Consider the following 27,716-nt stretch of genomic DNA (forward strand, 5'->3'; position numbering starts at 1 on the left):
AACCAGCCTCAGTCTGAGATACCTGGCAGACACGGAGAACTTTTTCGGGCCTCTTGTTGTCATGGTAACCAATCGGAATCTTGTTATTACATTGCAGGGTGCCGATGGGTAACAGGGCGAGCTTCCTCCCCCATCACCAACTCCCATGCTGCAATCGCTTTTGATTGTGGCATGGAAGGGGTAAAACATCAAGAACGGAAGTGTCTCTACTCTTGGCTGTTGAAGTAGATGCTTGACTGTCAGGAGCTTTAAACACATGCCGTATATTTACTATAGCGCAGGTTTAAACCCAAGCACCAAGCGCTGTGTAATTATGGCGCTTGATCACTAAAGGGTTAAACCTCTTACACGCAGACTTTTCTTTTCTTTTTACTATGTTACTAATTTCTCTAGTGAACTGTAATGGGACTTTTACTTTTGCCAGTTTTTGACATAAAGTTTAGTTGCCTTTTAAGATGACGATGTTTAATAGTGTCCACTGGGCACACGCTCCAGGCCAGTTTATTATCCTCGGACTATCCAACAATGAAGATGCCCATTTTATGACAGCAGGCGGACAACTTGAAAACTCTCTGAGCTTGATACCTGCGGTATGTTAGTATATTGCTTTACTGGTAAAATAAACTTTATCTGCTGTAACCATAAAAACCCTTAGCTTTGTTACATGTGTGAATTTATTTATTTAGTGTCTGAGGATCATAGATGATACTTGATTGTCAGTGTTTTCGGCTTTTGCCGTGGTATGAAAATAGACGGTGTTGCCAGAGTGTATTTCGATGAGTGTACAATAAAGTTGCTACAATCCCATGTCTTGTCTGTGTTTCTATAGTTCTGCATCGGGCTGTCTGGTATACTGATTTCTTTTTAGACTTACAGGGAGCCTGTCCGTGGTTTAACTCTACTGAATAACAGGTCTTCACAAATATAAGTTTGTAATTGTCCCATGTCTAACCATACATGGAAAAACTCTTTAAAACCTACCCGTGCCGCATGCAAATGCCTACAGTCCTGGCCGTTGGTTGGGCATGGACCGTCTCTTCTGGCCATGGGCTTTAGCAAAAACCCGCCCACCCCACCTGCTGCACTGTTATTTCATTCAGAGTGTGCTTTGAACTTCATGCAAGCGCCAGACAGGGCCTTGGGCATTTACACGCAGCTTGGGAAGGTCTTAAAGACGGTTTTCGAGGTATAGTTAGACATGGGACAATTCCAATTTCTGTTTGGAAAGACCTGTTAGTAAGTAGTCTGTCCCAGTGTTCTTGGGTTAAAACCACTGAATGGTTCCCTTTATGTAGGTGGAGAAAGGGAAACCCAGGTTTGTGTCGTGTAATGACCATGTTGGTCAGACAGATTGTACTGTAGATGTGCGCGGTGAGATGGATGGCAGGAGGAGGTCCTCTCACATTCACTGTTGGTGCACACAGAACTAGTGGAAGGGGTATCTGAACTCCTTGGGTACTGCAATTTCTTCTTTCACTTATCACTTTTTATAATGCTGCCATATAGAACCCACCCACTGTGAAAATTCCCAAGTTGGATACCTGTAACCCTTTACTTAACGGCATATATTTTGTAAACCGATTATAGCAATCCTTATAAATTATTGCAAGAGAATTGAGTCCTGTTGGTTCAGCCATGATGTCTTCAGTTAGCCATCTTGTCTATAATAATTCAAATGTGCTTGATACTTTTCCTGACCTGATATTAATTAGCCCAGTTATCAAATGGTTTTGTTTTATTTTAGTTGCTGAGATCACTTATTTATGCATGTAGCCTAAAAACAATTGCCTATAACCAGCTTGCTTTTACCACTTGGTGTCCATCTAGATAAGCATCTATGCATCTTCCTGGAAGGTTCTAAAAAGTTGTTTATTCTTAGTTGTGCTGGCCTCATATTTATCAAATATATTTAATATATTTATATTTTATTGTTTTTCAGTAGATGCTTTAAGGGAATCAAAGAAGTTTTTGGTGCGGTAATAGTTGATCTAATTAAGGGCCCTAGAGCAAACTGGGTCTGAAACCTTTGTTCTCATGTATGTTAATGGGTATAAACTCTGTAATATCGAAGTGACGTAATCATTTGCCCTCTGGCATTAAGTTGAATTTATGCCTTGATCTGTTGTGCGCCGGAATAATAAACTTGCTATTGCTTAAAGGGGTTGCCTTGTTACTGGACAACATTACCCCTATAGCTCCACCTCTGTTAAAATAACAAAAAGAGTAGTACTGGCCCTTCTGTGACATGGGGATCCAGCGCTGTCCTCCCAATGTCTTCTGTGGGAAGTGATGTCACTGGAAGTCATCTGATCCACCGCTGCAGCATCACTGCTCAGAACTCCTGGCATCATGGCGCCCAGGGTGTGAGCACTGATGCCAGGAGAACGAGTGGTGACACTGGAGCGGTCAGGCAACTTACGGTGACCATATCATCCAGAACAAAAATCAGGAGGACAGAGGGGCTACAGCGCCCAATCCAATGGCAGAGCAGGGGTAAGTACTGCTCTTTCTGTTTTTAAAGCAGTTAGAGTTTATATGGGCAATATTATCCTGTAACCGAATAACCGCTTTAAGGAGGCTCCATTTCAGTACCATGCTTTCCAACAAATATGGGCACATACAATGTTTAAAGCATATCTCCATTTATATATCGCAGAGATATGCTAGACCCTTTCATTACTGGGGGTCTAGGCTTCAAGACCTCCACCATTCATCAGCTAAAGGGCTGATTACAGCACATGATGACGTCACCACCCAAATACTTTTCTTGGGAAAGCTGAATGTTATTGATAGACTAGAATGTCAGTCTGTCCATTTCAGTTCTTCCAAGTTAAGAATCCTATGGGATACTTGGCTGTTATAAACAATTTAGCAGATCCTTACAAGAGGATGGGTAGCAAACCCCCATGATCGATGCGATAAAACAAATTAAAAATTCTGACATTTCTCTGGGATTACCAGTATTCTGTTCTGTACAGATGAAGCATACGAATCCCTATCCTGCAGTCTACAGATGCGTGTCATATTTTGAGGCTCTTTAAAGGAATCTGTCATTGGGTTCATGCTGCGCTATCTGAGGGCAGCATAAAGTAGTGATTGAGACCCGGATTCCTGCATGTTGTTTCTCAATGTTTATGAGCTGAGGACTCCTCCACCTACTCAATGAAGATTTACGGCTTTCTAGCTAGGCACAGTGTAGGGAGAAAGATATGTCAGATGTGATGAAGCATGAATGCAAGGACTTTTGAGCATGTGCACATCATTAGGAAGACTCTAGCACTTGGCTTGTGATTCAGCTGATAAAGTGTATGAAAACTGCTGCAAAAAAAAAAGTTAGTCTGGGTCTCGAGCACTTCTTTATACTGCCTCATGGCAATATAAACCTGGGGATGAATTGCCTTTTAAAGGGTCGACTTTTGACTTGACAGGGCAGCTTAGCTATAGATGTCACTAGGGAGTTTTCTTCCTTCTGGAGGAGAGCTAATTTGCATTCTATGACCATTTTCACTAATTGGAGTTAAACTTTTAATGGCTTATTCCCATCACATCAAACTATCCCCTATCCACAGGATAGTGGATAAATGCTGCAATTTCATCCATAGCGATTCCCAAAGTGTGGGCAGTGGAGGACATGCATGTTCAACTGAGCTCCATTCTTTTCTATGGGACTGACTGAAGCAGCAGAATTCGGGCACTTGGCTTTCTCTTGCAGACCCATTGAAGGGAATGGAGCAGAGGTGCACAGGAATGTCATCCAATGCCCACATTTCAGGACGCGCCAGGGCTGAAATCTTGGGATCATTAAGCTGTCCACTATCCTGAGGATGGGGGATAATTTGCTGTGATTGGAATACCCCTTTAGGCCTAGTGGCCACGGCCATGACGAGCTCCGCAAGCAGAATTCCGCAGCGGAGTCCATCACTGCGCCCCCTCAGAGACCCCATACTCTCCTACGGATTCGCTGCCCGATGTGCCGCGTCAGGTGGGCAGGGAAGTGTTTTCACGCTATCTACCGCTGTGTAACACCGGAAGATAGCGTGATGGACGGCTTCCATTGACTGCAATGGAAGCCGTCTGCACGTACGCCCGCGGCAAGTAGAACATGCTGTGGGTGATTTCACGGGGCGGAATTCCGCTCCGTGAGCATTGCGCTATTAGGTTGAATAGAACCTAATAGCTGTGGGGCAATGCCGCGGCGGAAATCCGCCCATGGGAATTAGGCCTGTCTGACCTCATTCACCAGATGGACAGACGGTAAATATGGAAATGAATGAGCTAAGAAAGCAATAGCATATACTTGAGTGTTTTGAAACTTTTGAAAAAATCTCTAGCAGACAAATTCCCCCCTACCCTTTTTTTAATTTTAAATCTGCTCCTAATTGAGGGAACAGGATCTAGTTTGCCTTATCTCTCATTGCAGACTCAGTAGGAGGAGAGGATTGCTGCAACAGCAATCTGCCTCTCAGCTTGTTCCATTTTCTTCTCTGCCCAGATTGTGATATTTTGAGGCCAATGTGAGAAAAAAAAGCATATAATATAAAGTGTAGATACTATTGGTGTTATTTACTGTTCCTTACATATTTTTTGTTTCCACCTAACTTAATATTATTTAGGTTTTAAATTTTTTATATTTTTTTCCTTAGGTGTTCAAAGTCCGATAAATATCCAAAGCAAATGGTCATTCCTCTTCAGCTTGACTGACCTTAAGTCAATTAAACAGAACAAAGAAGGCATGGGCTGGTCTTATTTTGTTTTCTGCTTGAAGGATGATGTTATCCTTCCAGCACTCCACTTCCATCAAGGAGGAAGCGAACTTCTGCTTGAGTGCCTTGAGAAATATGTGGTGCTGTGTGAGTAAGTATCATACTCTGCTTTAGGCTTTCTCCTGTTCAGTTTGAATTGCAGAACATATAACTATTAATAGAGTAATGACTATCAGTACAAAGTCTTCGGTCCGTTTTTTTTAAAAGTTCTCTTAACTTTTTGTACATTGAGACACATCTGGATGTATTAAAAAGTGAACAGACAACTTGGAGGAATAATATAAAGTTCTGTCTAGCACAAGCATACGTAAAGCATCTTGTCCGTTTGCATGGTCACCGCATATATTGAGATCTCTAGAAATCTTTAGATATGTTATGGCCATGCAAACACACAAAACCTAGTAAAGTAGCTAATGCAGAACAATACAATAAGACGTTTGCTGCTTTGCCAACAGCAAATTGGAGACACATATAATGCCTACAATATAAAGATAAAAGGAAAGGCAGAGATTATTTTCACGCTGACTGCATGTCTGTGAGAAGTGAGTGCACGAAGATGAGCCTGTGAACACAGCCCTTCCACCTCGGCTAAGAAAACGTCCTACTTACTTGAGAACCGGAATGCCCAACGACAAGCAGTGGATTGCAGAGGAGCTGCGCTTCAGCCTTGAATTGCAATGATAAAACAAAAACCTTTTTTAATAAAAGTATATTACAAAAATGATGAGACCCGCGCAGGCAGTTAAATTAGCATAGGTTGTTTGAAAAGTGGGGTATGCTTTAAGTGCAAGGAATCTTCTTAATATCCTCTAGTTCAGTGTCTTAATATTAAAAAATAAAAAAGTAAACATTTAAAGAGCCACTCAGGGATTGTTTTTATCCCCCACTATATGTGACTTAACTAGTATTACCTTGTTTAGTTATTCCTTTCCATCTGAAACTCCGGAAGTCCTCCTCCTCCTCCTCAGGTCATGTGATCTCACTTCTGACCAGCTGAGATTTACTTCGCATAGTGTTTTCAAATTAGTCAGTTTTTGTGACAGCACAGCCCCTGTGTAATATTACATGGACCCTACCACATGAGCTTTTTCTAGGGGGACACGGGCATGCCTATCACAGTTACTGGGGATGATTAGAGGCTCTTGTGACACCGTTAGAATGAAGGCGATCACAGCTCATCCTTCTGACTGTATACTTATGGTCTGTAGTCTTTTTTGACCGAAAGGAAGTCATGGCGTATACACCTCATCTCATCATGGAATGCAAGCCGTCTCCAGTGGCAAATGTTGGAGGCATCAATCGGCAATCAAGGGGGCATTTTTAGTAGAAGAGGGAGGTGAACTGTCCGTTACAGTCCACAAGTAATTTAGCATACCACTTGGGAAGCGCTTCTGGAGCTATATGTACTGTTTTATCTATCATGAAGTCCCACGTATTACAATATATAGGGTTTAAACTGCTAAATTAACCTGATGGACTTGCATTAAGGCTGGGAGAGATGTGGTATGCCAGAACTCACCGATAACAAGAAAGATGGACAACTTACTGATAATTCCCATCTATTCGCTCTTGACCACTTTCTGCCTCTTGTACCTTTATTTTATAGACTCCTTTTTAACCCAAAAATGTAACAACTAGGATGTATCCACTTACCGTAATGTGTCTTAACTATCAGCTTTTCTCCCCATAATCTATTTGCTGGACCCTAAAGATACCTTACCATGGGGCGATTTATTCTCAGGACCATGCGCCTTGAGGGCATGAGATATCTGAGGCAACAAGAGAACAGTCTGTTCTTAAAGGGGTTGTCCCGTGCCGAACCTTTTTTTTTTTTTTTTTTTTTTTAACACCCCCCCCCCCCCCCCCCCGTTCGGCGTGAGACAACCCCGATGCAGGGGTTAAAAAAACAAACCGCTCAGCGCTTACCTGAATCCCGGCGGTCCGGCGTCTTCATACTTACCTGCTGAAGATGGCCACCGGGGTCTGCTCCCTCCGTGGACCGCAGCTCTTCTGTGCGGTCCATTGCCGATTCCAGCCTCCTGATTGGCTGGAATCGGCACGTGACGGGGCGGAGCTACACGGAGCCGGCATTCTGCACGAGCGGCTCCATTGAAGAGAGCAGAAGACCCGGACTGCGCAAGCGCGGCTAATTTGGCCATCGGAGGGCGAAAATTAGTCGGCTCCATGGGAACGAGGACGCTAGCAACGGAGCAGGTAAGTAAAAAACTTTTTATAACTTCTGTATGGCTCATAATTAATGCACAATGTATATTACAAAGTGCATTAATATGGCCATACAGAAGTGTATACCCCCACTTGCTGCCGCGGGACAACCCCTTTAACATTAATGTGTTGGAAGTAGGAAAAATGGGCAAGTATAAGGCTCTGAGCAAATTTTGACAAGGGCTAAATTGTGATAGCTAGCGGACTCGGTCACAGTATTTACAAACCAGCAGGTCTTATGTTGTGTTTAGTACCTACTAAAACTGCTCTAAGGAAGAACAACTTATAAACCAGTTCTGCAGCAGCAATGACTTCACAACAACTGGACCTTTGACCGCTGCAGCTAATCACTGCCCAAAGTGATTGGCTGTAGTAGTTACATGTCCCTGGTCTCGGAGACATCATTACTGCAGCTGGGATAAAGGTGTACCTGGAACAGAAGCAGTGAGAATCCGGTGTGGCGAGTATGCCTTTTAAAAATATTTTTGCAGCCTGGTCAGTTCCAAAACTGAATTAATTTTTGGATAACCTTGTTAATGTGTTATACTGTAAATGGGGTAATAACTACAGTGTAGCTTCATAAGGAAAGATAATTAACTCTGTGATACGGCCCTGCTGTAAATTAAATGTTTGGTGAAATACACATTGTAAAAAGTGAAGCACTTAGAAGGAGTTGTCAGCATCAAATAAACTTTCTCTGTGTGATTTTGTAATGTTGATATAAGTAAGTGATTACAATATCAGAGCAAAACCGACCCCGTGAAGGGAGGCTCTAGTACTCTGTTGGGCCGGCTCTAGCTTGAGATAGGGCGGGCATGGAGGCATGCAGGTTCTGTATGGTATCCTGCGACATATCAGTCCATGTTTGCTGTAACGGAGCCTCTAAATCGTGTAAACTCCTAAGCTGTTGAAATTGGTCCCATACATTTTGGTCCCATGCATGTTGTATTGGCGATAAATCTAGTGAATGGGCAGACCACAGAAGTGTGACTATGTTGTAGAGGCATTCCTGTGACACTTCTGTTGTGTGCAGCCGAGCATATTATGCTGCTATTTCCTTGGAAGCCCGGCCATGAGAGGAACACATGTGGCTGGAAGATGTCCTGAACATATCACTGAGCTGTCATTGTCCCTCCTACCACTACTAGGGGTGACCGACTGTCACTCAGATCATCATACCAGCAGTGTGCCGCTCTGCAGCAAAAGCAGGATTGGGGTGCTCTCCCCTATGTCTCCAGACACGAACATGGCCATCAGCCATATCCAAACTAAACCTGATTCATTGCTGAAAGCAGCCCAGTTCCCCTCTGTAGCAGTCCAGTTTCATTGTTCACGACACCACTGCAAACTGAGATGGTTAAGGGTGGGTGTCAAAGGCCATACACATAATGGCTATTGTGAGACCAAATGTTCCCCGTCTCTTTATGGCGGATAACGAAACAGTTGGAGCTGCTTGTGCTTGTCAGATGATCAGATAATCCTCTCTACTGGTGATCTGTTGGGGGTGTCCTGAGCCTGGTTGCCTTGTGTGCCCCCAGCCACTGGTCCCAACAACTCCTAATAGTCCGGTTGGAACGGCCCAGGTGACAGGCAGTTTGTCGATACAACTGTCCAGCTTCTCACATCCCAATGATGCGCCCCTCTCAGACTGTTAACTAAGTGAAATCTCTTTGATTGCATCGTAGAGGCTCTACACAAGCGGAAGAAGAGACCAAGGGTGGATCCACTTTTAAGGCCTTGAGGTGCTTTTACACGGGATGATCTGTCGGGACAGATGCCCAATAGGTCGTCCCAGCGATAATCGTTCCTGTGCTTTTTACCCAGGAACTAGCATCTCTGACTTAATGGAGTTGTAGCAAGCCAGGGATCATTCTGGCCCGTCAACCTCCATTCCCAATAAAGCAGGCAGTCCATAAGTAAACGACTGCTTGTTTACACGTAATAAGTCTACCACTTCTCGTTCGTTATTCAGTTGCTGCATGCATTTACACTGATCATTAAGATTCTGGCTGGACCGTGGTAATCTGAATGCTAATCGTTCCATGTAGAAGCACCTTTAGGCAAGACCATTTATCTAATCACACCGCAACTCTAATCCTTTCCACATGTGCCTAAGATGTAACTGAATTCTGAGTTTTGCAGTAAAACGACAGACTACTTCTTCTAGGTGCTTTTATTATTTTTTTTTTAATAAAGAGTGTGAGGAACGCTGTCTACTTTGGCCGGCTGCACACGACCGGGTTGGATTCCACATGTGGGAGCCCACAATGGAATCCGACCCTGTGCTCCGCTGGCATCCACACCTACCTGCCTTTTCTGTAAGTTCTCTGTACCGTGGATGGTTCACACGGCTTGCCATTGGCTATGCGCAGTACAGATTTATTTATCTAATTTTAGTTTATCTTTTTATGGTTCAAATAAATTTTATTGAATACAAATTTGCCTTTGTTTGTTTACAGCTTAAATTGTCACACAAAGATATAAAGAAAAAAACAACTTTAAAAGAAGGTTATCTGTTTGTGACGGTTTCCTAGGCAGTTATACCTATAGGGGTTGGAAAGGAGATAGCGAGGGGAGTGTTTGAGTGGGAATGCACCTGACTTAAGTAGGTTGATCAGGAGTTGTGTGGCTAGAGCACACGCTATGGTGTTTCCCCACTCTGTTCCTCCTCTTGGCTGTACCTGAGAATCGCGAATAAGCATACCATTCCGGTTCTAAAATGGAATCTCGAGGTGACTGTTCCTTTCCTACCAAACTCTATTTAACTTACACTAAGACGTACGCGGGAGTAAGGGAAATGGGGGAGGGGGTAGACAGGGAGGGGGACAGGTGTAGGTAGGGGGGGAGAGGGTATCGGGTTAGGTGGGTGGAGACTATTGAAGTTGTGGCAAATGTTGTCCAGAAGCTCGACGGGTATGCGATCAATCAATTGATCCTTGGTCTAACCATTGTTTAAAGGCATCTGTTTCCCTAAACGCAACCCAAGACTGCCATGTCTTGTGGTAGGCTTCCCACAGTTTAGGCTCGTCTGCCCCCAGCTCGTCCAGTCTCATGAGAGTATGGAGCTCCTCTACCCACATGCCTCTGGTAGGTGCGGTTGTGGAACGCCAGAGTCTTGGGATAATTCTTCTCACTGCGATTATAAAGTGTTTTAGAAGACTTGACTTCACTACTCTCAAAGAGCCTGGGAACAGGGAGAGCAGAGCGAGTTTAGGAGTCATAGTCACATCTGAGTGACCGACCCGATTATATAGTATTGTCACTTCCCTCCAAAGGTCTGATACTGGGTGGCATTCCCACCAGATGTGAATCATTGTCCCTCTGTTCCCATTGCATCTCCAGCACACCGGGGAGGACTGGTGGAAAATTTTCTGTAGTTGGTCTGGGGTTCTGTACCATCTTGAGACCAACTTGTAATTAAGGTCTTGGATTTTACCTGCTGTAGAGACCTTGTGAGTAAAGGTCCAAACCTTGCTCCAGTCCTCCTCGGTGAGGTTTTCACCTAGTTCCCTCTCCCATGGCCCTTTATACTTCGGGATCTCGTCCTCCATCTCCCGACTCAGCAGTATTTTGTAGATCTTAGAAATCATGTGTCTCTGACCTTGGTTCGATATGCAAATTTGTTCGAACTCCGTGAGGGGCGCCGTCAGGTTTACCTTCGGCGTCAGCGAGCTCACAAAACCCCTCAACTGTAGGTATTGGAGCCAGGTGCCTGGCTGTGGTGAGGTCTGTCCCAGGATCTCGGTCATTGGTTTCAGTCCCGTCTGCGTCAGCACATCTCTCAGCCTTGGGATTGGATCAGCTGGAAGGGATAGGAGTCCCTTTTGGCTTGTGGAAATTTCAAATAGGGGATTTGCTATGAGTGGTGTTAGCGGACCTGGGACTGTGACTAGTCCTGATCGGGGTGCAAAACTCGCCCATGTGTTAAATAATTGGAGACTGAAGGGGGAAATGTTGGGGATAGACTTAACCCACTTGGGGGGAATCCAGGGGGCTCCGTATAGGCCGTCTATTTCGCCTGAGTGTTCAATTTCCACCCAGAGCCTTGAACCCCTACCTGTGATAATATCGAGGGCACAGTTTGCTATGTTGGCCTTATGGTATAGGGAAAAGTCCGGCAGACCCAGGCCCCCCCTTTCTTTTTCCCTCATCAGCAGGGAATGTCGTAGTCGTGGTTTTTGGCCCCTCCAGACAAAGTTTATAATTAGGGTTCTGACTTTTAAAAAGAATGTTCTCGGTAACCCTATCGGGATGGTTTGGCAGAGATATAAAAATCTAGGTAATACATCCATTTTTATCGCATTAATTCATCCGTTCCATGAGATATATAAGGGATTCCATTTGCCCAGATCCCTTTCGAGGCTCTCGACAAAGGGGATGAAGTTAAGTTTATAGGCCAGGGATAGATCTGCTGATATGTTCGTTCCTAGATATTTTATGTGCGAGTTGACCCATCGGAAAGGGAGTACTGACCCCAGATGGGAGACCTCGGCCTGCGGGAGCGAGATGTTTAGGGCTTCGGATTTCTGTGTGTTGACTTTGTAGTTATTGATTCTTCCGAATTTTTCGAATTCTTTCAAAAGCACAGGCATACCGACTCGGGGGTTGGATAAGTACAATAACAGGTCATCCGCGAATAAAGCCATTTTGTGTTCTATTGAATTTATCGTGAGACCTTTTATTGAGTCGTTTCCTCGTATGGAGTTAGCTAAAGCTTCCATAGTTAAAATATATAGGAAAGGGGAGAGTGGGCACCCCTGTCTCGTTCCGTTCTTCACTCTGAAGGGGTCGGATAGAGTCCCGTTTACTCTAATTCTGGCCGTGGGATCCTGATATAATGCCATAATCCATTGGAGCATTCGTGGGCCTATTCCGATTTTCCTCAAAGTGGCAGAGAGGAAGGTCCAGCTCACCCTATCGAAGGCCTTCTCGGCGTCAATTGTCAGAAGGCACAGCGGGGTATTTGTGGTCTGGGCCCGAGCTATTAAAGACATTGTTTTAATGGTGTTATCCCTTGCCTCTCTGCCTGGTACAAAGCCCACTTGCTCCAGATGGATCAGCTTTGGGATTAGGTTCTGTAGTCTGTTTGCTATCAGTTTTGCAAACATCTTGATGTCTACATTTATTAATGAAATTGGTCTGTAGCTCCCGCAGGCCGAGGGGTCCTTCCCTGGCTTGAGGATAATTGAGATATGGGCTTGTAATGCTTGTTTGGGGAACGGATGACCTCTATTTACTGAATTAAATGCCTCTAATGCTATTGGGGAGAGTTCTTCTGCAAAAAGTTTGTAGAATCTTGCTGTATACCCATCAGGCCCTGGGCTTTTGTTTATCTTTAAGTTTTGGATTATGTCTGTCAGCTCTTGTGGGGCAAAGTCTTGTTCCAGGGCCTCCGCCTCGGTTGGCGTTAGGCTCTTTGGGGCATGGTCGGACAGATAAGCCTCTATCTCCTTGTCTAGGGAAGGAGAGGAAGAGTGGGTCTCTGTTGGAATGTTATAGAGTTTATTATAGTAGGATTTGAATTCCTCTATTATGTCTTTGGTGTTATGGGCCAGATGTCCCCTAGATGTCTGAATTTTGGGGATATAAGTGAGAGGTGACCTGGGGTGTAGGGTTCTAGCGAGGTGGCTCCCACACTTATCCCCATATTCGAAGGACCCCTTTCTGAGCTTGTCTCTGCAGGTCAGGGAACGCTGATCTAGAATCTCTAGTATTTGTTGCCGAATTGACGATATTTCGGCTCTTAGGGCTTCGCTTTGTTGTCTTTTGTTAGCGGTTTCCCTGACCCCCAGCGAGGCCAACAGGTGGCGGATCTTTCTTTTTTAATTCTTACCCCGTGGGAGATTAAAACACCTCTTAGTATGCATTTGAGTGTCTCCCATTTTATTGGCGCGGGGGTCTGATCGGCCTGGTGTGTCTCTTTGAATGTTTCTATTTCCTTCTTGATTGCCGCGATGCATAATGGATCTCTTAGAAGATTATCCTTGAGTCTCCAAGACTGGTGTCTTGGCGCCGAGCCCCACCCCGCCAGGCCCCCCAGGACCGGAGAGTGGTCCGACCACAGCAGGTCTCCATGTGAGCATGAGGGGGAGCTGTCTAAAAGACTGTGGGAGATCAATAGATAATCTATCCTGCTATATGAATTGTGAGCCGCTGAGTGGAAGGTATAATCCCGGGCCTCTGGGTGCAGACTTCTCCAGAGATCTACAAGCTGTAGCGTGTCTAGTTTTTTCCTAAGTGTTCTGATTGCTGATCGGGAGATAGAAGACTTACCCAAAGTAGTATCCATGGCGGGATCCATGACCAAGTTGAAGTCTCCTCCAAGGACCATTTTCGACCCGTCTGCGAAGTTGGCGAGGATGTTCAACACTCTCAGAGCGTGTGGTACCTGGTTCTGGTTGGGAAGATATATATTTGCAAATGTGATTACTCTGCCCAGAATTTCAACCTTAAGAAAAACATATCTACCACCTGGATCGATCAATGAGTCGACTTGCTGGTTCTGGAGGGCTCTGTGCAGGGCGATGGAGACCCCCTTCCGCCTTTCTCAAGGGGTCAGGGCTGTGTAGCCATGTAGGGTAGAGCGCGGAGGAGCAGGTCGGCACGCAACCTATCTTGAAATGTGTTTCTTGCAATAAAGCTACCATCACCTTTTTTTTATGCAGGTGGTACAGGAGCTGCCTTCTCTTCTGGGGGCTATTTAAGCCTTTGGTGTTGAATGAGCAAAACGTTAGGTTCGCCATCTAGGATTTGGTATAAGGATAGGTGCCTGTTTCTCATCTCCACTCGGGCGGGTTAGGATGAGGGGGGGGGGGGGGAAGGGACACACATGAGGAGAGGTCGTGGGTGGGCAATACATGAGGTAAAAACGTACAACCGGGGTACAAACATTAACTAATAGGGGGGGACACTAATGGTCCCCTCGAACTAATTGCCTGCCTAAATCCGGCAGAAATCCGCAGCTTTAGTTAGCCGTCAGCCCTATGTGGGAGGGTGGGAGCCAAGGAAGGGTAAACTCCCTCCCGCTTCCCAACCCCTTACGTTAAATGTTTCCCGGGTTCTAGACCCAGGAGTGATATCAATGTGGATAGATGTTCCCAGACCCGGCCAGGTCAAGCTTTTCCCCTCTGCTGGATTAGTCTGGTGGTGCGTTCCCTATGTGGGATGGCGCGTGAGGTAAAAAGAGAAGAAAAGAGGGGGGGATAGTAAACGAGAGAGGGGGGGAGTTGAGTCAAGGAGAGTTTAAAGAACAAGATATGCATAATTTCCGCCAGATCATTCAGGGGCCTCGCTTCCGGCAACGTTCCTATCTCCCTGTCGGTGTTCCTTGCGGCGGCGGCTGGACCTTGTGGGTGCTGGTTGCCAGGTGTTCCTTGGGGGCATCACTGGTAAAGCGCATGGGGAGGGCCAGTCCGGAAGTTGGACCGGGGGGAGCTCCAGAGTGCCCAAAAAGTTCGGTAGGTCTCCCAGTCCTCTGAAGGTCGTGGGCCTGCCGTTCTTGGATGCATGTAGTTGAAAAGGGAAACCCCAACGATAGGGGACTCCTCTTTCCTGCAGCAGGGTCAATAGGGGTTTTAGGGCTTTACGTAATTGTAAGGTTCGACGTGATAGGTCTGGTAGGATTTGGATTGGTGTACCCTTGAAAGACAGGTCTTTGAGGGAGCGGATTTTTTGTAGTATTAAGTCCTTGTCCTTATAGAAGTGGATTCGACAGATCACGTCCCTGGGTCTGCCGGGGTCGGAGGATTTCGGGCCTAATGATCTGTGGATTCTATCCACTTCCAAGGTGGTAGCCTCGGGTCTTTTCAGGATGCTGTTAAAGAAAGACTGGGCCCAGGACTCGAGTTGTGGGGGCTCTACTTCCTCTGTGAGGCCTCTTATGCGCAAATTATTTCTTCGGTGGCGATTCTCAAGGTCCTCTAGATGAGTGTAGAGCTCTAGAATCTGCTGGGAGTGTAGGTGGAGTTCTTGGTTGTGGGACTCTAGGGTCTCCGTAGTCTTCTCCTGGGCCTCCTCTACTGCCTCCACTCTTTGACCTATTTGTCGGATCTCGAATTGTAGGGACGCCACATCCTTCTTACGGGCGGTTTCCAGCTGCTGGAACAGGGCATCGATATGATTCTGAGTCGGTAGTGCCCTGAGATGCTTTTTCCAATCCCAACTATCTTCGGGCGCCGGCGTGGGGGGAGGATCGCCGGGGTCCCTCTGCGGGGAGTATCTGGAGTCAGGTGGTTGTCCAGCCCTGTAGCTGGGGGTATCTTGGCTGTTGTGCCTTGAAGTCAGCTTGTATGGCTGGAGTGTGGATTCTGTAATGGCAGAAGTACCCTGGGTGTCAAGCTGTCTGTGCCTTCTCTGGCTCGCAGATCTTTGTGGTTGCGGGGTGCCATAAGGTGGCTGGGTCCTTGTGGCGGTCCCTGTATCTGTATGATGGCCGTTCAGGGGGCCCTTGGAGGCGCCACTGGCGTGGGGTATGGAGAGCTGTGTGTCTCTGAGGGGCTGTGCAGTGGGGGAGAGTAGCCTGTTGTTGTGGGTGCGCTGCCTTGGGGGAGTTTGCACTGTGGGGGGTCCCCTCCTAGGTCTGCGGGATGCGAGGGCCCAGCTCTTGTGTGGGCTCTTGGGCTCATTTTACTAGGAGTAGAGGCTGAGCCTATTGCTCCTTGGGGCTTCAGGGCTCCCTTGGGTAAGGGGGGCTGAGTTGGAGTACTGTCCAGGAGAACAGAGTCTGCTGGCTTATGTGACCCTGTGGGGCTCAGGGGGGGAGTATGCGGGGGGGCCGCTGGGGCTCCGGTGCTTCCTGTCTCCATGTTGTGTGTGTCTTTCCCCTCTCCTGCGGCTGTTATGTTTGCCCCGCTCACCACCCCCGCTGCTGCGGGTGTTGCTGCCCGGTCCCGGCTCATGGAGCTTCCTCTCCCTCTGGCGCTGGTGTCCGCTGACTCTGCGGAATCCCTCTCTTCCGGCTTCTTCCTGGAGACTCCGGCGGCTCCTCTGCCCCTCCTTCTGTCTGGGCTATGCGCTGCCGCGGTCCTGCAGTCTTCACGAGCCCCGCTCTGCCCGCTGGGTTCTGCCGGCTGCTCCTGCTCTGACTCGGAGCTTGTCTGCCGCGCCGGAAATGCTGCGGGCGCCATCTTGGCCACTGCCGCGCGGGACCCCTCTCCCGCCGGTCTTCTCAGGAATGCGGCAATTCCTCTCCCGGAGTCGTCTGGTGATGTCTTCGGGGCTCCCCTCTTCTTTCCTCTCGTCATGGCGGTAAGTAGCCGGGTCTGGGTCATCTAGATGCGGTTTTCTAGGGGTCGGTCACGGGAGCCGAGCTGGAGTGCGACTTACTCCTTCATTCGCTGGCCACGCCCCCTAGTTTATCTTTTTAAACGTCCTTACGGAAGGGCAGCGGATCGCACAGCTTTCCATTCACTTCAGTTAAATTCCTGTGCAGAATCTGCGCAAAAAAAGAACATGCTGCAATTTTTCCTCCGCTCATGTGGAGGAAAAAGCGTTTTTCAATAGCATGTTACGGGTGGTATTTGCGGCGGAATCCAGAGCCGGACGCCTGCTCCGGATTCCATAATGCAATTATGCCTGTGTGCAGTATGACATAAATTCTGCAGTGCTGAAATGTAATTGTTACTGACGGTGATATGTGCGCCCCCTGCTGGGTTTTTCGTGCTGCTTTCCCGATGCTTCATCATACCTGTTCTCTGCGGTTTGTTGTGCTCTACAAATTCTCAGATGTGTAACACTTCTTTTATGTTTGGTTCCTACTAATAATTTATGTTCAGTTGAAATCGGGATGAAAGTACTGTGAATTAAATAGCTTTGACAGTATCAAGCAGCCAGTGTCCTTACAAAGTACAGACAACAGCAGTCTTTGTAGAACATCCACAAAGTGACGTATAGACCGTTACTCTTTCTTGATTTAGCTGCTCTGTGAAATTCTTGATTTATTAGGCTGAGAGAATTCAGATGATCTTAAACTTCTTTCCAAATGTGCTGCGTCCCTTGATGATAGATGAAACATGGCTTGCTTGCAAGTGCTCATTTTAGAAGGATTAATGCTATGCATAATGGAGAAATATCTTCTATCTTGTCTCTGAATAGAAATGGGTATAAGACTTAAAGGGGTATTCCAGTTGTGAAGTGAAATTCCAGATATGAAAGCTGTTTGTGTTATGTATATGCACAGCTGTTTATGGGTAGAAAGCATTCAGCCATTGCCTTATCGTATCTTCCATTTATGATGTTTCCCCACATCATTATTTTCCAAGATGGCCACCTCATCCCTGCTTATAAATGCAGTGACCACAATATTATTAAATTCCAGCTGTCATTTAATAGGAAGCCTATTCAGGGAGTGACAAAAAAACTAAACTTTAGTAAAGCAAAATTTGATCAGCTCAGAACTACTATTGGCGACAAATGGGAGAAGTTTAAAAACCTAATCACCTCATGTGAGCAGTTCATACCCTTTAGAAACAAAAGAACTACAAGTACAAGGAAACCAATATGGCTAGACAAGACTGTAAGGAGGGGGGGGGGGGGGGCAATAAGCGGAAAAAAGAAAACATACAGCGGAAAAAACAAATTATGTAAGGAAAAGATCAAAACTGCCATGGAGGAGGCAGAGAGACTGATCGCCAAAGAGAGCAAAAATAACCCAAAACTATTCTTCAATTTATATAAATGGTAAAAGGATTTGCACTGAGAGTACTGGCCCTTAACAAATGCAGGAGAAACCATAGAAGACGATTGGGGGGGGGGAAGCAAATCTATTAAATAGTTTTTTGTCAAGTGTATTCACGAATGTAAAAGAAATGTCAAACAAGGTGCAGGGGGATAAAACAAACCATCTGCTAAGTATTGCATGCCTAACACAGGAAGCAGTGCAGAGCCGGTTAAGAAGGATTAAAATTGATAAATCACCAGGCCCAGATGGAATACACCCAAGGGTTCTAAGGGAACTAAGTAACGTGATAGACCGCGCTATTTCTTATATTTAGGGACACCATTGAGACCAGGGTTGTACCACTAGATTGGCGCATTGCCAGTGTGGTCCCAATACACAAAAAGGGGTCTAAAAGAGAGCCTGATAACTACTGGCCAGTATGTCTCACTTCAATAATTGGAAAAATATTTGAGGGGTTTCTGAGAGACGCCATCCTAGAATACCTCAAGGAAAACAACAGCATAACTCCTCAGCAGCATGGATTCATGAGGGGTCTTTCGTGTCAGAGCAATTTGATCAGCTTCTACAATGAAGTAAGCTCTAGGCTGGACCTGGGAGAGTCTATAGATCTTGTATATCTGGATTTCTGTAAAGCATTTGGCACGGTGCCGCGTAATAGGTTGATCTATAAAATGAGACAGTTTAGACTGGGCGAAAACGTGTGTATCTGGGTAAATAGCTGTCTCACAAATGGAAAGCAGAGGGGGTAATAAATGTTTCATACTCAGATTGGGCCACCGTTGTTAGTGGGGAGCCACAGGGTTCAGTATTAGGGCCCATTCCGTTCAATATATTTATGAATGACCCGATAGAGCGAATTCCGTTCAATATATTTATGAATGACCCGATAGAGCGACTGCTCAGTAAAATATCGATATTTGCAGACGATATGAAACTATAAAAGATAATTAATACAACGAAGGACAATATTCAGCTACAAACAGACCTAGATAAGTTGGGGGCTTGGGTAGAAAAATGGCAAATGAAGTTCAATGTTGATAAATGTAGGGTTATGCACATGGGCAGGAGAAACGGGTGTCACCAATATACACTAAATGGGGTACTGCTAGGGAAAAGCGATATGGAAAAAGACCTGGGGGTGCTAGTGGACTGTAGACTAAACTGGAGCAATCAATGCCTGTCAGCTGGTGCAAAGGAAAATAGTCTTTGGGTGCATTAAAAGAGGTGTAGGGGCGAGGGATGAGAACATTATTCTTTCACTATAGAAGGCACTTGTCAGGCCTCACATGGTGCTCAGGGAAGATGTTGCAGTGCTTCAGTGGGGCCAAAGAAGGGCGACTAAATTTAATAAACGGAATAAGAGGTCTGGAATACCCAGAGAGGCTATCAATATTGGGATTATTCAACCTGGAAAAAAGATTAAGGGGCGATCAAATAACTATGTATAAATACATTAGGGGACAATACAAGGATCTCTCCCATGATCTCTTTATACCCAAGACTGCATTGGTAACGAGGGCATCCTCTATGGTTAGAAGAAAGCAGGTTTGATCACAAACACAGAAGGGGGTTCTTTACTGTAAGAGCAGTGAGACTGTGGAACTCTCTGCCTGAGGAGCTGGTGATAGCAAAACTGATAGAGGAGTTTTAGAGGGGACTAGATGCCTTTCTAGAGCGCTATGATATTACAGGATATAGACAGTAGGTGAGCCAGCAGGGTTGTTGATTTGGGTCTTGGAATTAGCTAGGAACTCAAACGTGATTATTCTGACTGACCTTATGGAGTCAGGAAGGACCCCCCCCCATCCAAATAGGCTAAATTGGCTTCTGCCTCATTGTGTTTTCTTTTTGCCTTCCTCTGGATCAACAAGGGGAGTGAGGGGGTCGAAACAGGCTGAACTAGATGGACATTGTCTTAATTCAGCCTATCATACTATGTTACAGTTCCCACAATTTCCTGCTCTGTACTTCCTGCCTGTGCATGTTCCAATTAAGTGCTGCCCTGCTATTGGTCAGCAATCTGGTTCCAAAAGCTGCTTGGGAGGAAAAAAAAGCTGTCCCTAGTTGTTCTTCGCTGAGCAAGCCTGACCAGTAGCACTGGAATGCTTAGAGGACGTATCCAGGGGCAACCTGTGAATAAACACTTCTGAAGTTTCCTGAGAAGGTTATGGTTTTTAGAGTTACAGATACAAAATCCACAGCAGAAGCACACTGCAAAATTTAACATTTGTTTAGTATTCATTTGACAGCAACTTTGCATAACTGGAATATCCTTTTAAGTTAGTCTTACACTCAAGATAGCTGAGCGTTTGGCCAACAGCTATTCCACCCGAGCTCCTCCTCCTCATCAAGCAAACATGCGCATGTACGCTTGAATCAGCTGAGCGTGCATGGAATCTCAATTCCATACTCGAAAGCACGTGCAGAAAACAAATCGCAGCATATTCTATTTCTGTGCGAGACTCTCAGAGCCCCGGACAGAAATGTCAATCCCCGGGTCCGGTCTGCGCATGCCCCGCAGCCGGCACATGAAAGATCCGGAGCCGAGGGAGCAGGTGAGTGCCGCACTGCTCTCTGCAGGGGCTCGGGTCGCAGCTGTATCCGACCCAGCTGTCTGCAGGCGGCCTTAGTGGCATACCCATTGTTTCTGAGAACTGCTTTACATCTGTGGCAGCTCTGAACAGGTGTTCCAATCCAAGAAGATGGTACTACATTCCACAGTGCTGAATTTTTTTGGTTTTGCCTCATGATCCATTCGAACAGTTGTTCCCAGTTTCCTTCCACGTCTTTTAAGTTTCGGTTGCCACTTCAAGAGATTTGAGATGATTTTAGTTGAGCAGCCTGGAATTTGCTGTACTTTTATATGTTTTTATCCTCTCCAATCAATTTTCTTTAATCAAAGTACGTTTTTCATCAGAACCATGTATTTAAGAAGGAAATGTACTATAACAAACATGCATACATTTTGCCACCCTTCTATCTTCAATGAGGGCCAAAATTAACACTTATTCCACAGAATTAATGAGTTCACCAATTTATCTCCTCACTGCTATTATTTTGAAAACATCCCTTTTTATTGAAGAAACCTCCAACCCCTCGGTTCATCCCTTACATGCTGCAGTCAGTGCGATCACGTTATGTAAAAGGCTGTCGGGGAGGGGGGCTCCCTCTGTCATCCAATGAAACCCCAAGATGTGACCACGGAGACTCAGTGAGTTGCCATGGCCTCCAGGGATGCCATGTACAATAGCCCATACACTACTAGACTGAAGTATAGCAGTATAAAGTTGTATAAAAAATACATTTAAAGAAAAGGAGAAAAAGTTAAAACTCCGCCTTTTACCTTTACCTCATTACAATGTAGACATTTTTTTTTTGTAAATGCTCACAAATCTGTTATCATTGCATTCCTGATGACCCACAGAAAAACAATAGTACATTTAACCCCTACAGTCCATCCTAGGGAAAACAAAAAACATGGCAAAAATGGCTAATTTTGTATATCTTGCCTTAGACAAAAACTAAATGAAAAATGTTCAAAAAGTCATATGCATCACCAAATGGTACTGATAAAGATGACTGGGGAAGGCTATGCAAACCACCCCACTAAAAAAGGTTTTCCAATAGTACTATGTAAGAAAATGTCGCAATGTGACGTCACCCTAGGAGTTTGTCACGACTCGGTGCTTGCACCAGGGCACTTTACCTTTACCTTACCAATAATGCTGGACTGCTATTTCTTTTTGAACACTGCAGTATATATACCTATATATGCAGGCTGTATAGCAGGGGTTGTAATTACTGAACTTGGAGCCAAACAAACCTTAGGAGCCCATGCCTTGTACGATGTATGCAAGTTCACGTTGCTGGACTACTAGAAAGCAAAAATTAGTCCGTGCTGTGGCCCAACTAATATCTACAGTATATACATCCCTGTCCTGAGGGACTAATTTTAACCCTTTCCAATCCACTATCTGAAGTCTAAAGACCTTCTAATTGAAGGCTGTACAGCTCTGATGTCGGAAGACGTCCGTCAGGGTAATCTTACTGTAGATTACTGGCCGCTCTGTTGTCGGGGGGCCTTTCCAGCATGTCCCATACCGCAGTACTGGCTCTAGCCAGCAGATGGTACCATTTTGTAATGGCAGAAGGCGAAAGCACCCTAGGAAACCCTGAATCCAATATTGGATTGCAAAGGGTTAATATATAAATTATCTCCTTTTGTTCCAATTATTTCTAATTAGGAAGGCTATAATTAAGATTGGACAGATTCCAGGAAGTATCTGCAATGCATGAGGATTGTGTAGTCGCTAGTTGTTCGGTGACTCTTGGAGGTCCCTGGCCTCTGTTACTGTTTTGGGAATGTGTCGGAAGCGCTGTGTGAAAGTTGTGCGGCGGCGACATGCGCTTCGCATGGAAATCTTGTGTTTGATTTCCTTTCACCTCCTAATACTGCGCCATCCTGTAGTGTTGAAAATGAAGAGATAAAACTTATTAAAGATCCTATCTCACACTTTAATAACACTCAAGGTAGTCCCAGTACAAGTGAAATAAGAAAATTCATTCCTTGCCCCTAGCAGAACAATTGCTGATTATATCAGTATGATTGCATTTAGTCCGGGAGAGTAATATGTGACTGTTGGGATAGAGCTGTGCAGCAGAATAAACACATTGTTTTATGCAGGCAGCCTCCTCCGCCTCCGTTATCTATCATGTCTTTGCCTTTTCTGGGGCCAGTAATATTATTAATGTTCTGTTTTTTATTCTTATTTTAGCCTCCAAAAAGCTGTGATGTTTGTTGTAGATTGTACAAAGCACATGAAAACTCGATAACTTAGACCCCGTAGTCCTGGCACCTGCAATTTTAAAAAGTAGTTTTTTTAGACCAATCACACTAGAAATGAGATTAAAAACAAATGTTTTATTCCAATTTGTAGAAGCGCTACAGACAACGCAGTATATTCTAGTATTAGCATAAGCGTTGACGGTTTATAGCTTGGTGTTCAGTTTCTCTAAATTAGAGACCTGCTAACATAAATATACGAGGTTTCTCTGGCTTCCTCAAGTAGGAATGACAAAGTGCTCTTGTTCTCCTGCTTCTCATTGGCGGCTGGAAAATGGTGTCTTATCACTCATAATAAAGGCTGGTTTAATTTTGGAATTCCTCTGCCAGATAATAACACTGTAATCGCGCCGGTCTTAGATCACAGCTTTCACCGTTTATCTTACAAATATTGATTAATTGAAACAAGGAACACTTCACATTAGCATTGGCAAAGATTATTATTATATATCCTGTTGGAGTAATATATGTTTATATGTTCCCGTACAACGTTTTATGCATTGAAGCCTATAGGAGGATGAGTGAGCAAAGTTAATTGGACATGGACGTGAAGCAAACTCTGACGATTGATGGGGGTTACAGAAATGAGCCTCGTGTGGCGCAGAGTATTAGGGCAGAAGAAATGCAGTCCTAAGCTCTCACTCACAACCTGAAGGTTGCAAGTTCAAACCCCACATGGTTCAGGTAGCCAGCTCAAGGTTGACTCAGCCTTCCATCCTTCCGCGGTCGGTAAAAGAAGTAACCAGCTTGCTGGGGGAGGGGGAGTGGGGGTAAAGATGACTGGGAAAAGCAATGGCAAATCATCCCGCAAAAACAGTCTGCCAAGAAAATGTCACGATGTGATGTCAACATAGGAATTGGTCATGTCTCAGTGCTTGGTCTTTACTAGAGATGAGCAACCACCTAAATGCTTGGGTGCCTGTATTCGAGTCGAGCTTTTCGTAAAATTTGAGAGCTCTACTCGAGTAACGAACCCCATTGACTACAATGGGAGACTTGAGCATTTTTGTATGTGGGACGCCGGGTCCCGAATTATTTTTTTTCTCTCCCTCTCCCAGCCCGACCAAAAATTAGCCATTGACGCGCGCTGCGTCTAGGTGGGGAGGGGCCAAAATAGGCACGTCAGAGGGGAGGAGCCAAAACGGCTTGATGCTCGTTCGCGTAACGAGCACCATCGAGTACACTAATACTCGAACGAGCATCAAGCTCCGCAGAGTATGTTCACTCAACTCTAGTCTTTACCTTTTTATCTACCTTTTACCAATAGCACACGCAGGGTATATGAAATCTGTAATGCTCTAATTATATGTTAATGAAGCCCTTCAAAATGACTGTACAGTAAGTTATTCAGTATTAGGGGTTAGGGGGTAGAACATATTTACCAGAAAACTTATACAGAAGTCCTAATGACCTAAGGACTCACTCACACCAGCTTTTATTCTCCATTTTGACTATTCGTCTTTTTGTTCTGTTTCTGGAGCAGAGAAATGGAATTAAAACTTAACCGCTTACGTTTTTACCACCATTGGTTTCAATAGAGTTTTTAAAAATGGAAAACAAACCTAAAGCTTTCCATTTTTTTAAAAAAACCCTTTGAAATCATTACATAACTTTGAGCACTAGAGTAGCCGGACCTGTCTACTGAGAACATGTTAAAGGGGTTGTTCTGAGATTGAAAGTTATCCTCTCTCCACCGATTATGGGATATTTTTGATAGGTGTGGGCCTATCCACTGGGACCCCCACCAATCATGACAATACTAGTGGGACTGCTGAGATAGCGGAGTTAAAGTGCATGGCTGTCTATGGCGGTCCAGTTGAAATGCATGGAGTGACAGCATGCATGCTCAAATTCCTTTTATTTGGGGACCCTCGGGACTCCTGTTCTCATGATACGTGGGGTGTCAGTGGTCAGACCCCCACAGATGAGCTAGTTGTACCCTATCCTATTCATGGGGGTAACTTGAAATATTGACACAACTGCTTTAAGTATAGAATGTACAACTTTTATTTTCAGAACGAGGTATTTGGGTCCTTTTTATCTTGCTGTAAATTTAACATTTGCGTAATTTACCTTTTCAAGTATTGTGTTATATATTTATTTTTACTTGTCAGCATACGTATTGTCTTATATTACCATCACACAGGCGCGCGTGATATCTGACCAAGACACCCACCCTAATGTCATCTTTTACCAGTGGATCCTCCAGCGCTTGTTTCATGTGTATTGGTGGATCTGCAAATGTTACCCACTGATTTAATTGGAAAGCCCCACATTGCACTCACGTACACATCGCACGGCCTGCAATGCATTTAACTGTCCCATTGAAAACAATGAGCGATGCGCTCCAGCGCAGGCGAAAAAAATAGGACCTACAGCGGTTTTATTTTACCTCGCAACATCTCCTATGAGGGAAAACATCACTCATGTATATGACTCAATTTAAAAGGATGACGTTCATATTCACGCAACTTTTGTGCGTCTCGCAACGCACGGAATTCTGCCGAGATTCCCATTGGTGTGAATGTAGCCCCAGAGAGAATCTTCCAGCTCTCCTAATATGTCTAGTTTAGTAAAATACCTGTATTCCTCATTAAATGACACTTCTGAAGCATCTCTTCTTAGAACTGTGCTGTGCTGTTCCTCCTAGAAACATGTGAATAAATGGCCTACTGGGTGTTAGCAGCTGGGGCTATATCTCTACGTAGTCCAATCTGCATAGGAACACCCTCTGATAAGGGGAATGTTTAGTGCCCACCTTTCAGTTTAGTCACAAATATGCTGGAGCAAGAAGTTATAAGAAAAGATGCTCTAGAATTATTTCTTGGAGATTAAGCTTTACTGAAAAGACATGCCAGGTGATCGGACAGGCTCTCTTTAAAGGAATAGTCCTAAAATTAGAATTTAGCACCCCTACAGGATGGTTCTGACCACTGGGATTCCCCAGACTGTGGAAATGGGGATCCCAACAGTTCTCGACTGAATGCTATTGGGAAACAAGAGACCACCTAATTAATTCAGAATTCCTTAAAGGGGTTGTCCCGCGCCGAAACGGGTTTTTTTTTTTTTCAACCCCCCCCCGTTCGGCGCGAGACAACCCCGATGCAGGGAAGTAAAGAAAGTTTACCGGAGCGCTTACCTTAATCCCCGCGCTCCGGTGACTTCAATACTTACCGCTGAAGATGGCCGCCGGGATCCTCTGTCTTCGTGGACCGCAGCTCTTCTGTGCGGTCCACTGCCGATTCCAGCCTCCTGATTGGCTGGAATCGGCACGTGACGGGGCGGAGCTACACGGAGCCGCTCTCTGGCACGAGCGGCTCCATAGAAGACTGCTGAAGACCCGGACTGCGCAAGCGCGGCTAATTTGGCCATCGGAGGCCAAAAATTAGTCGGCACCATGGAGACGAGGACGCTAGCAACGGAGCAGGTAAGTAAAAAACTTTTTATAACTTCTGTATGGCTCATAATTAATGCACAATGTATATTACAAAGTGCATTATTATGGCCATACAGAAGTGTATAGACCCACTTGCTGCCTCGGGACAACCCCTTTAATTGGGTACATGGAAATTGGTTTTCTGAACGAGTTGGTCACTTTAAGGAAGAACCTGTTTCTATTTGCTCAAATTTAGACACCATTATATGCAGCCTAAATCTTGTTTTATTCTTTCCGACAGGTCAGAACAGGACAGCAGAATTCTTCTTGTGGATTGCCAAAACCGGAGTCTGTCCCAGTCCTTTGAAAACCTTCATGAGGAACCAACGGACAGCTTACTACAGGCTAGTACAGAAATCTATCAAACCACTTACCATATCTGTGACTGGGAATATAAGGTCATGTAAATGTATGAAACTGCTTATTGGATTGTTGCATACTGCCCCACGTCACAACCTGCACTCCAAAGAATTGATGTTTTACAGCAAAGCGGTGGCTAGGAGTCATTAAGTTTGATTTTTATTGGACAGAAGCAGGAGCTATGATTGATGATATTTGTGGAGTTTACACTTCATTGTATTTTGTACAAATAGGCAGTTTGCAGCTCTACAGATGGAACCAGTAAGCTGATTGAAAAGTATAATGATCCTTGTCTTATACCTCAATATTAGGTTATACCAGTGTGTAAACTATTTAACCCATCTCCTGTTGGATTGCAGGGGGTTTAAAGGAGCAGTCCTTGTTCAGCTAATTCTTTACTGCAAATTTGGTTTTTGTGGCTGATTGCTTTATTTTCCTAGCCACCTCCTAATAAATACATACTTGTGATTCAAATGTGTATATTCATAAATATGAATATACAAAAAACTAAATTGCCCCATTTTTCTGGAGCTTTAGATTTCAGATATCTATGTCACCATGGAGCCATGATAGAATGCCAGAGAACCATTTTTTCCGGAAGATAGTCATATTCTGACCTGCATGTGATTTCTGCATAGCAAAAAATTTCTATATGAAAACATGTAAATAATGTGTGGGTATGGTGGATGTCCTTCAGTGCCTGATTACAATGTAAATGGCTCCACAGAACAAGCCTTGCTTCCCTGGAAAAGCAATAATCTTAGTATTTTGCATGGTATTGTATTTCTGTGTTGTAATACAAAAAGATGATCTTCTTTTTTGCCTAAAGCATTTAATACCCCTCCTCTTGTTTACAGAAATTCAAGAAGGACCCATACACTGCCACTATGGTAAACTTCTCCAAAGTCACAAACTTCTTGGTTGACACTATACGAGGCACCGATCCTCTGACGCATCGGAGACCACCTCAGGAAATAGCGGACTTCCTTAATGATGCAATGCCCGATTTAAAAATAAATCAGCAAGAGGAATCGGGGTTTGAAGTCATAACTCGTGTAAGTATTGATGTGTTTAATTTTGTATAGCCATCGTCCAGGAAGATGATTGTAATGCTGCCCTGAGACATAAGCATATTCCCATCCAAGAGCTGAGCATGATCTATCAGGACAATGAACTGTCTGGAAACATTCCTCAGATCGGATTTTGAGTTATTTAGCCCAGTCTAATGCCAGGAGGCTTTACTGAGTATTGACAGCCAATTTATCTTCAGCTCCTTTGGCGATAAAACAGTCTGAATTTTGTATGTCTCGTCTCATCTCCACTGTTACTTTGTAACCAGCTACAAGTTTTAGATATTTAACAGGATTGTTATTTCACAGTTCTTGTTTTATGTATTAATGTATTCACTTGTAG

At 44.8% G+C, this 27,716-nt stretch overlaps 1 protein-coding gene across 1 annotated transcript in view; it reads left to right on the forward strand.

Annotated features, from left to right (window-relative positions):
* The window catches only part of TBC1D15 (TBC1 domain family member 15), a 106,252-nt gene that overhangs the window by 23,730 nt on the left and 54,806 nt on the right, over positions 1-27,716 (forward strand). Inside the window, exons 5-7 of the mRNA XM_066591644.1 lie at positions 4,644-4,854; positions 26,185-26,287; positions 27,161-27,358. Coding sequence (XP_066447741.1) covers positions 4,644-4,854; positions 26,185-26,287; positions 27,161-27,358 — 512 coding nt within the window. The remainder of the gene's footprint in view (positions 1-4,643; positions 4,855-26,184; positions 26,288-27,160; positions 27,359-27,716) is intronic.

Source organism: Eleutherodactylus coqui, chromosome 2 (genome assembly GCF_035609145.1).
Source record: "Eleutherodactylus coqui strain aEleCoq1 chromosome 2, aEleCoq1.hap1, whole genome shotgun sequence".
NCBI classification, from domain to species: Eukaryota; Metazoa; Chordata; class Amphibia; order Anura; family Eleutherodactylidae; genus Eleutherodactylus; species Eleutherodactylus coqui.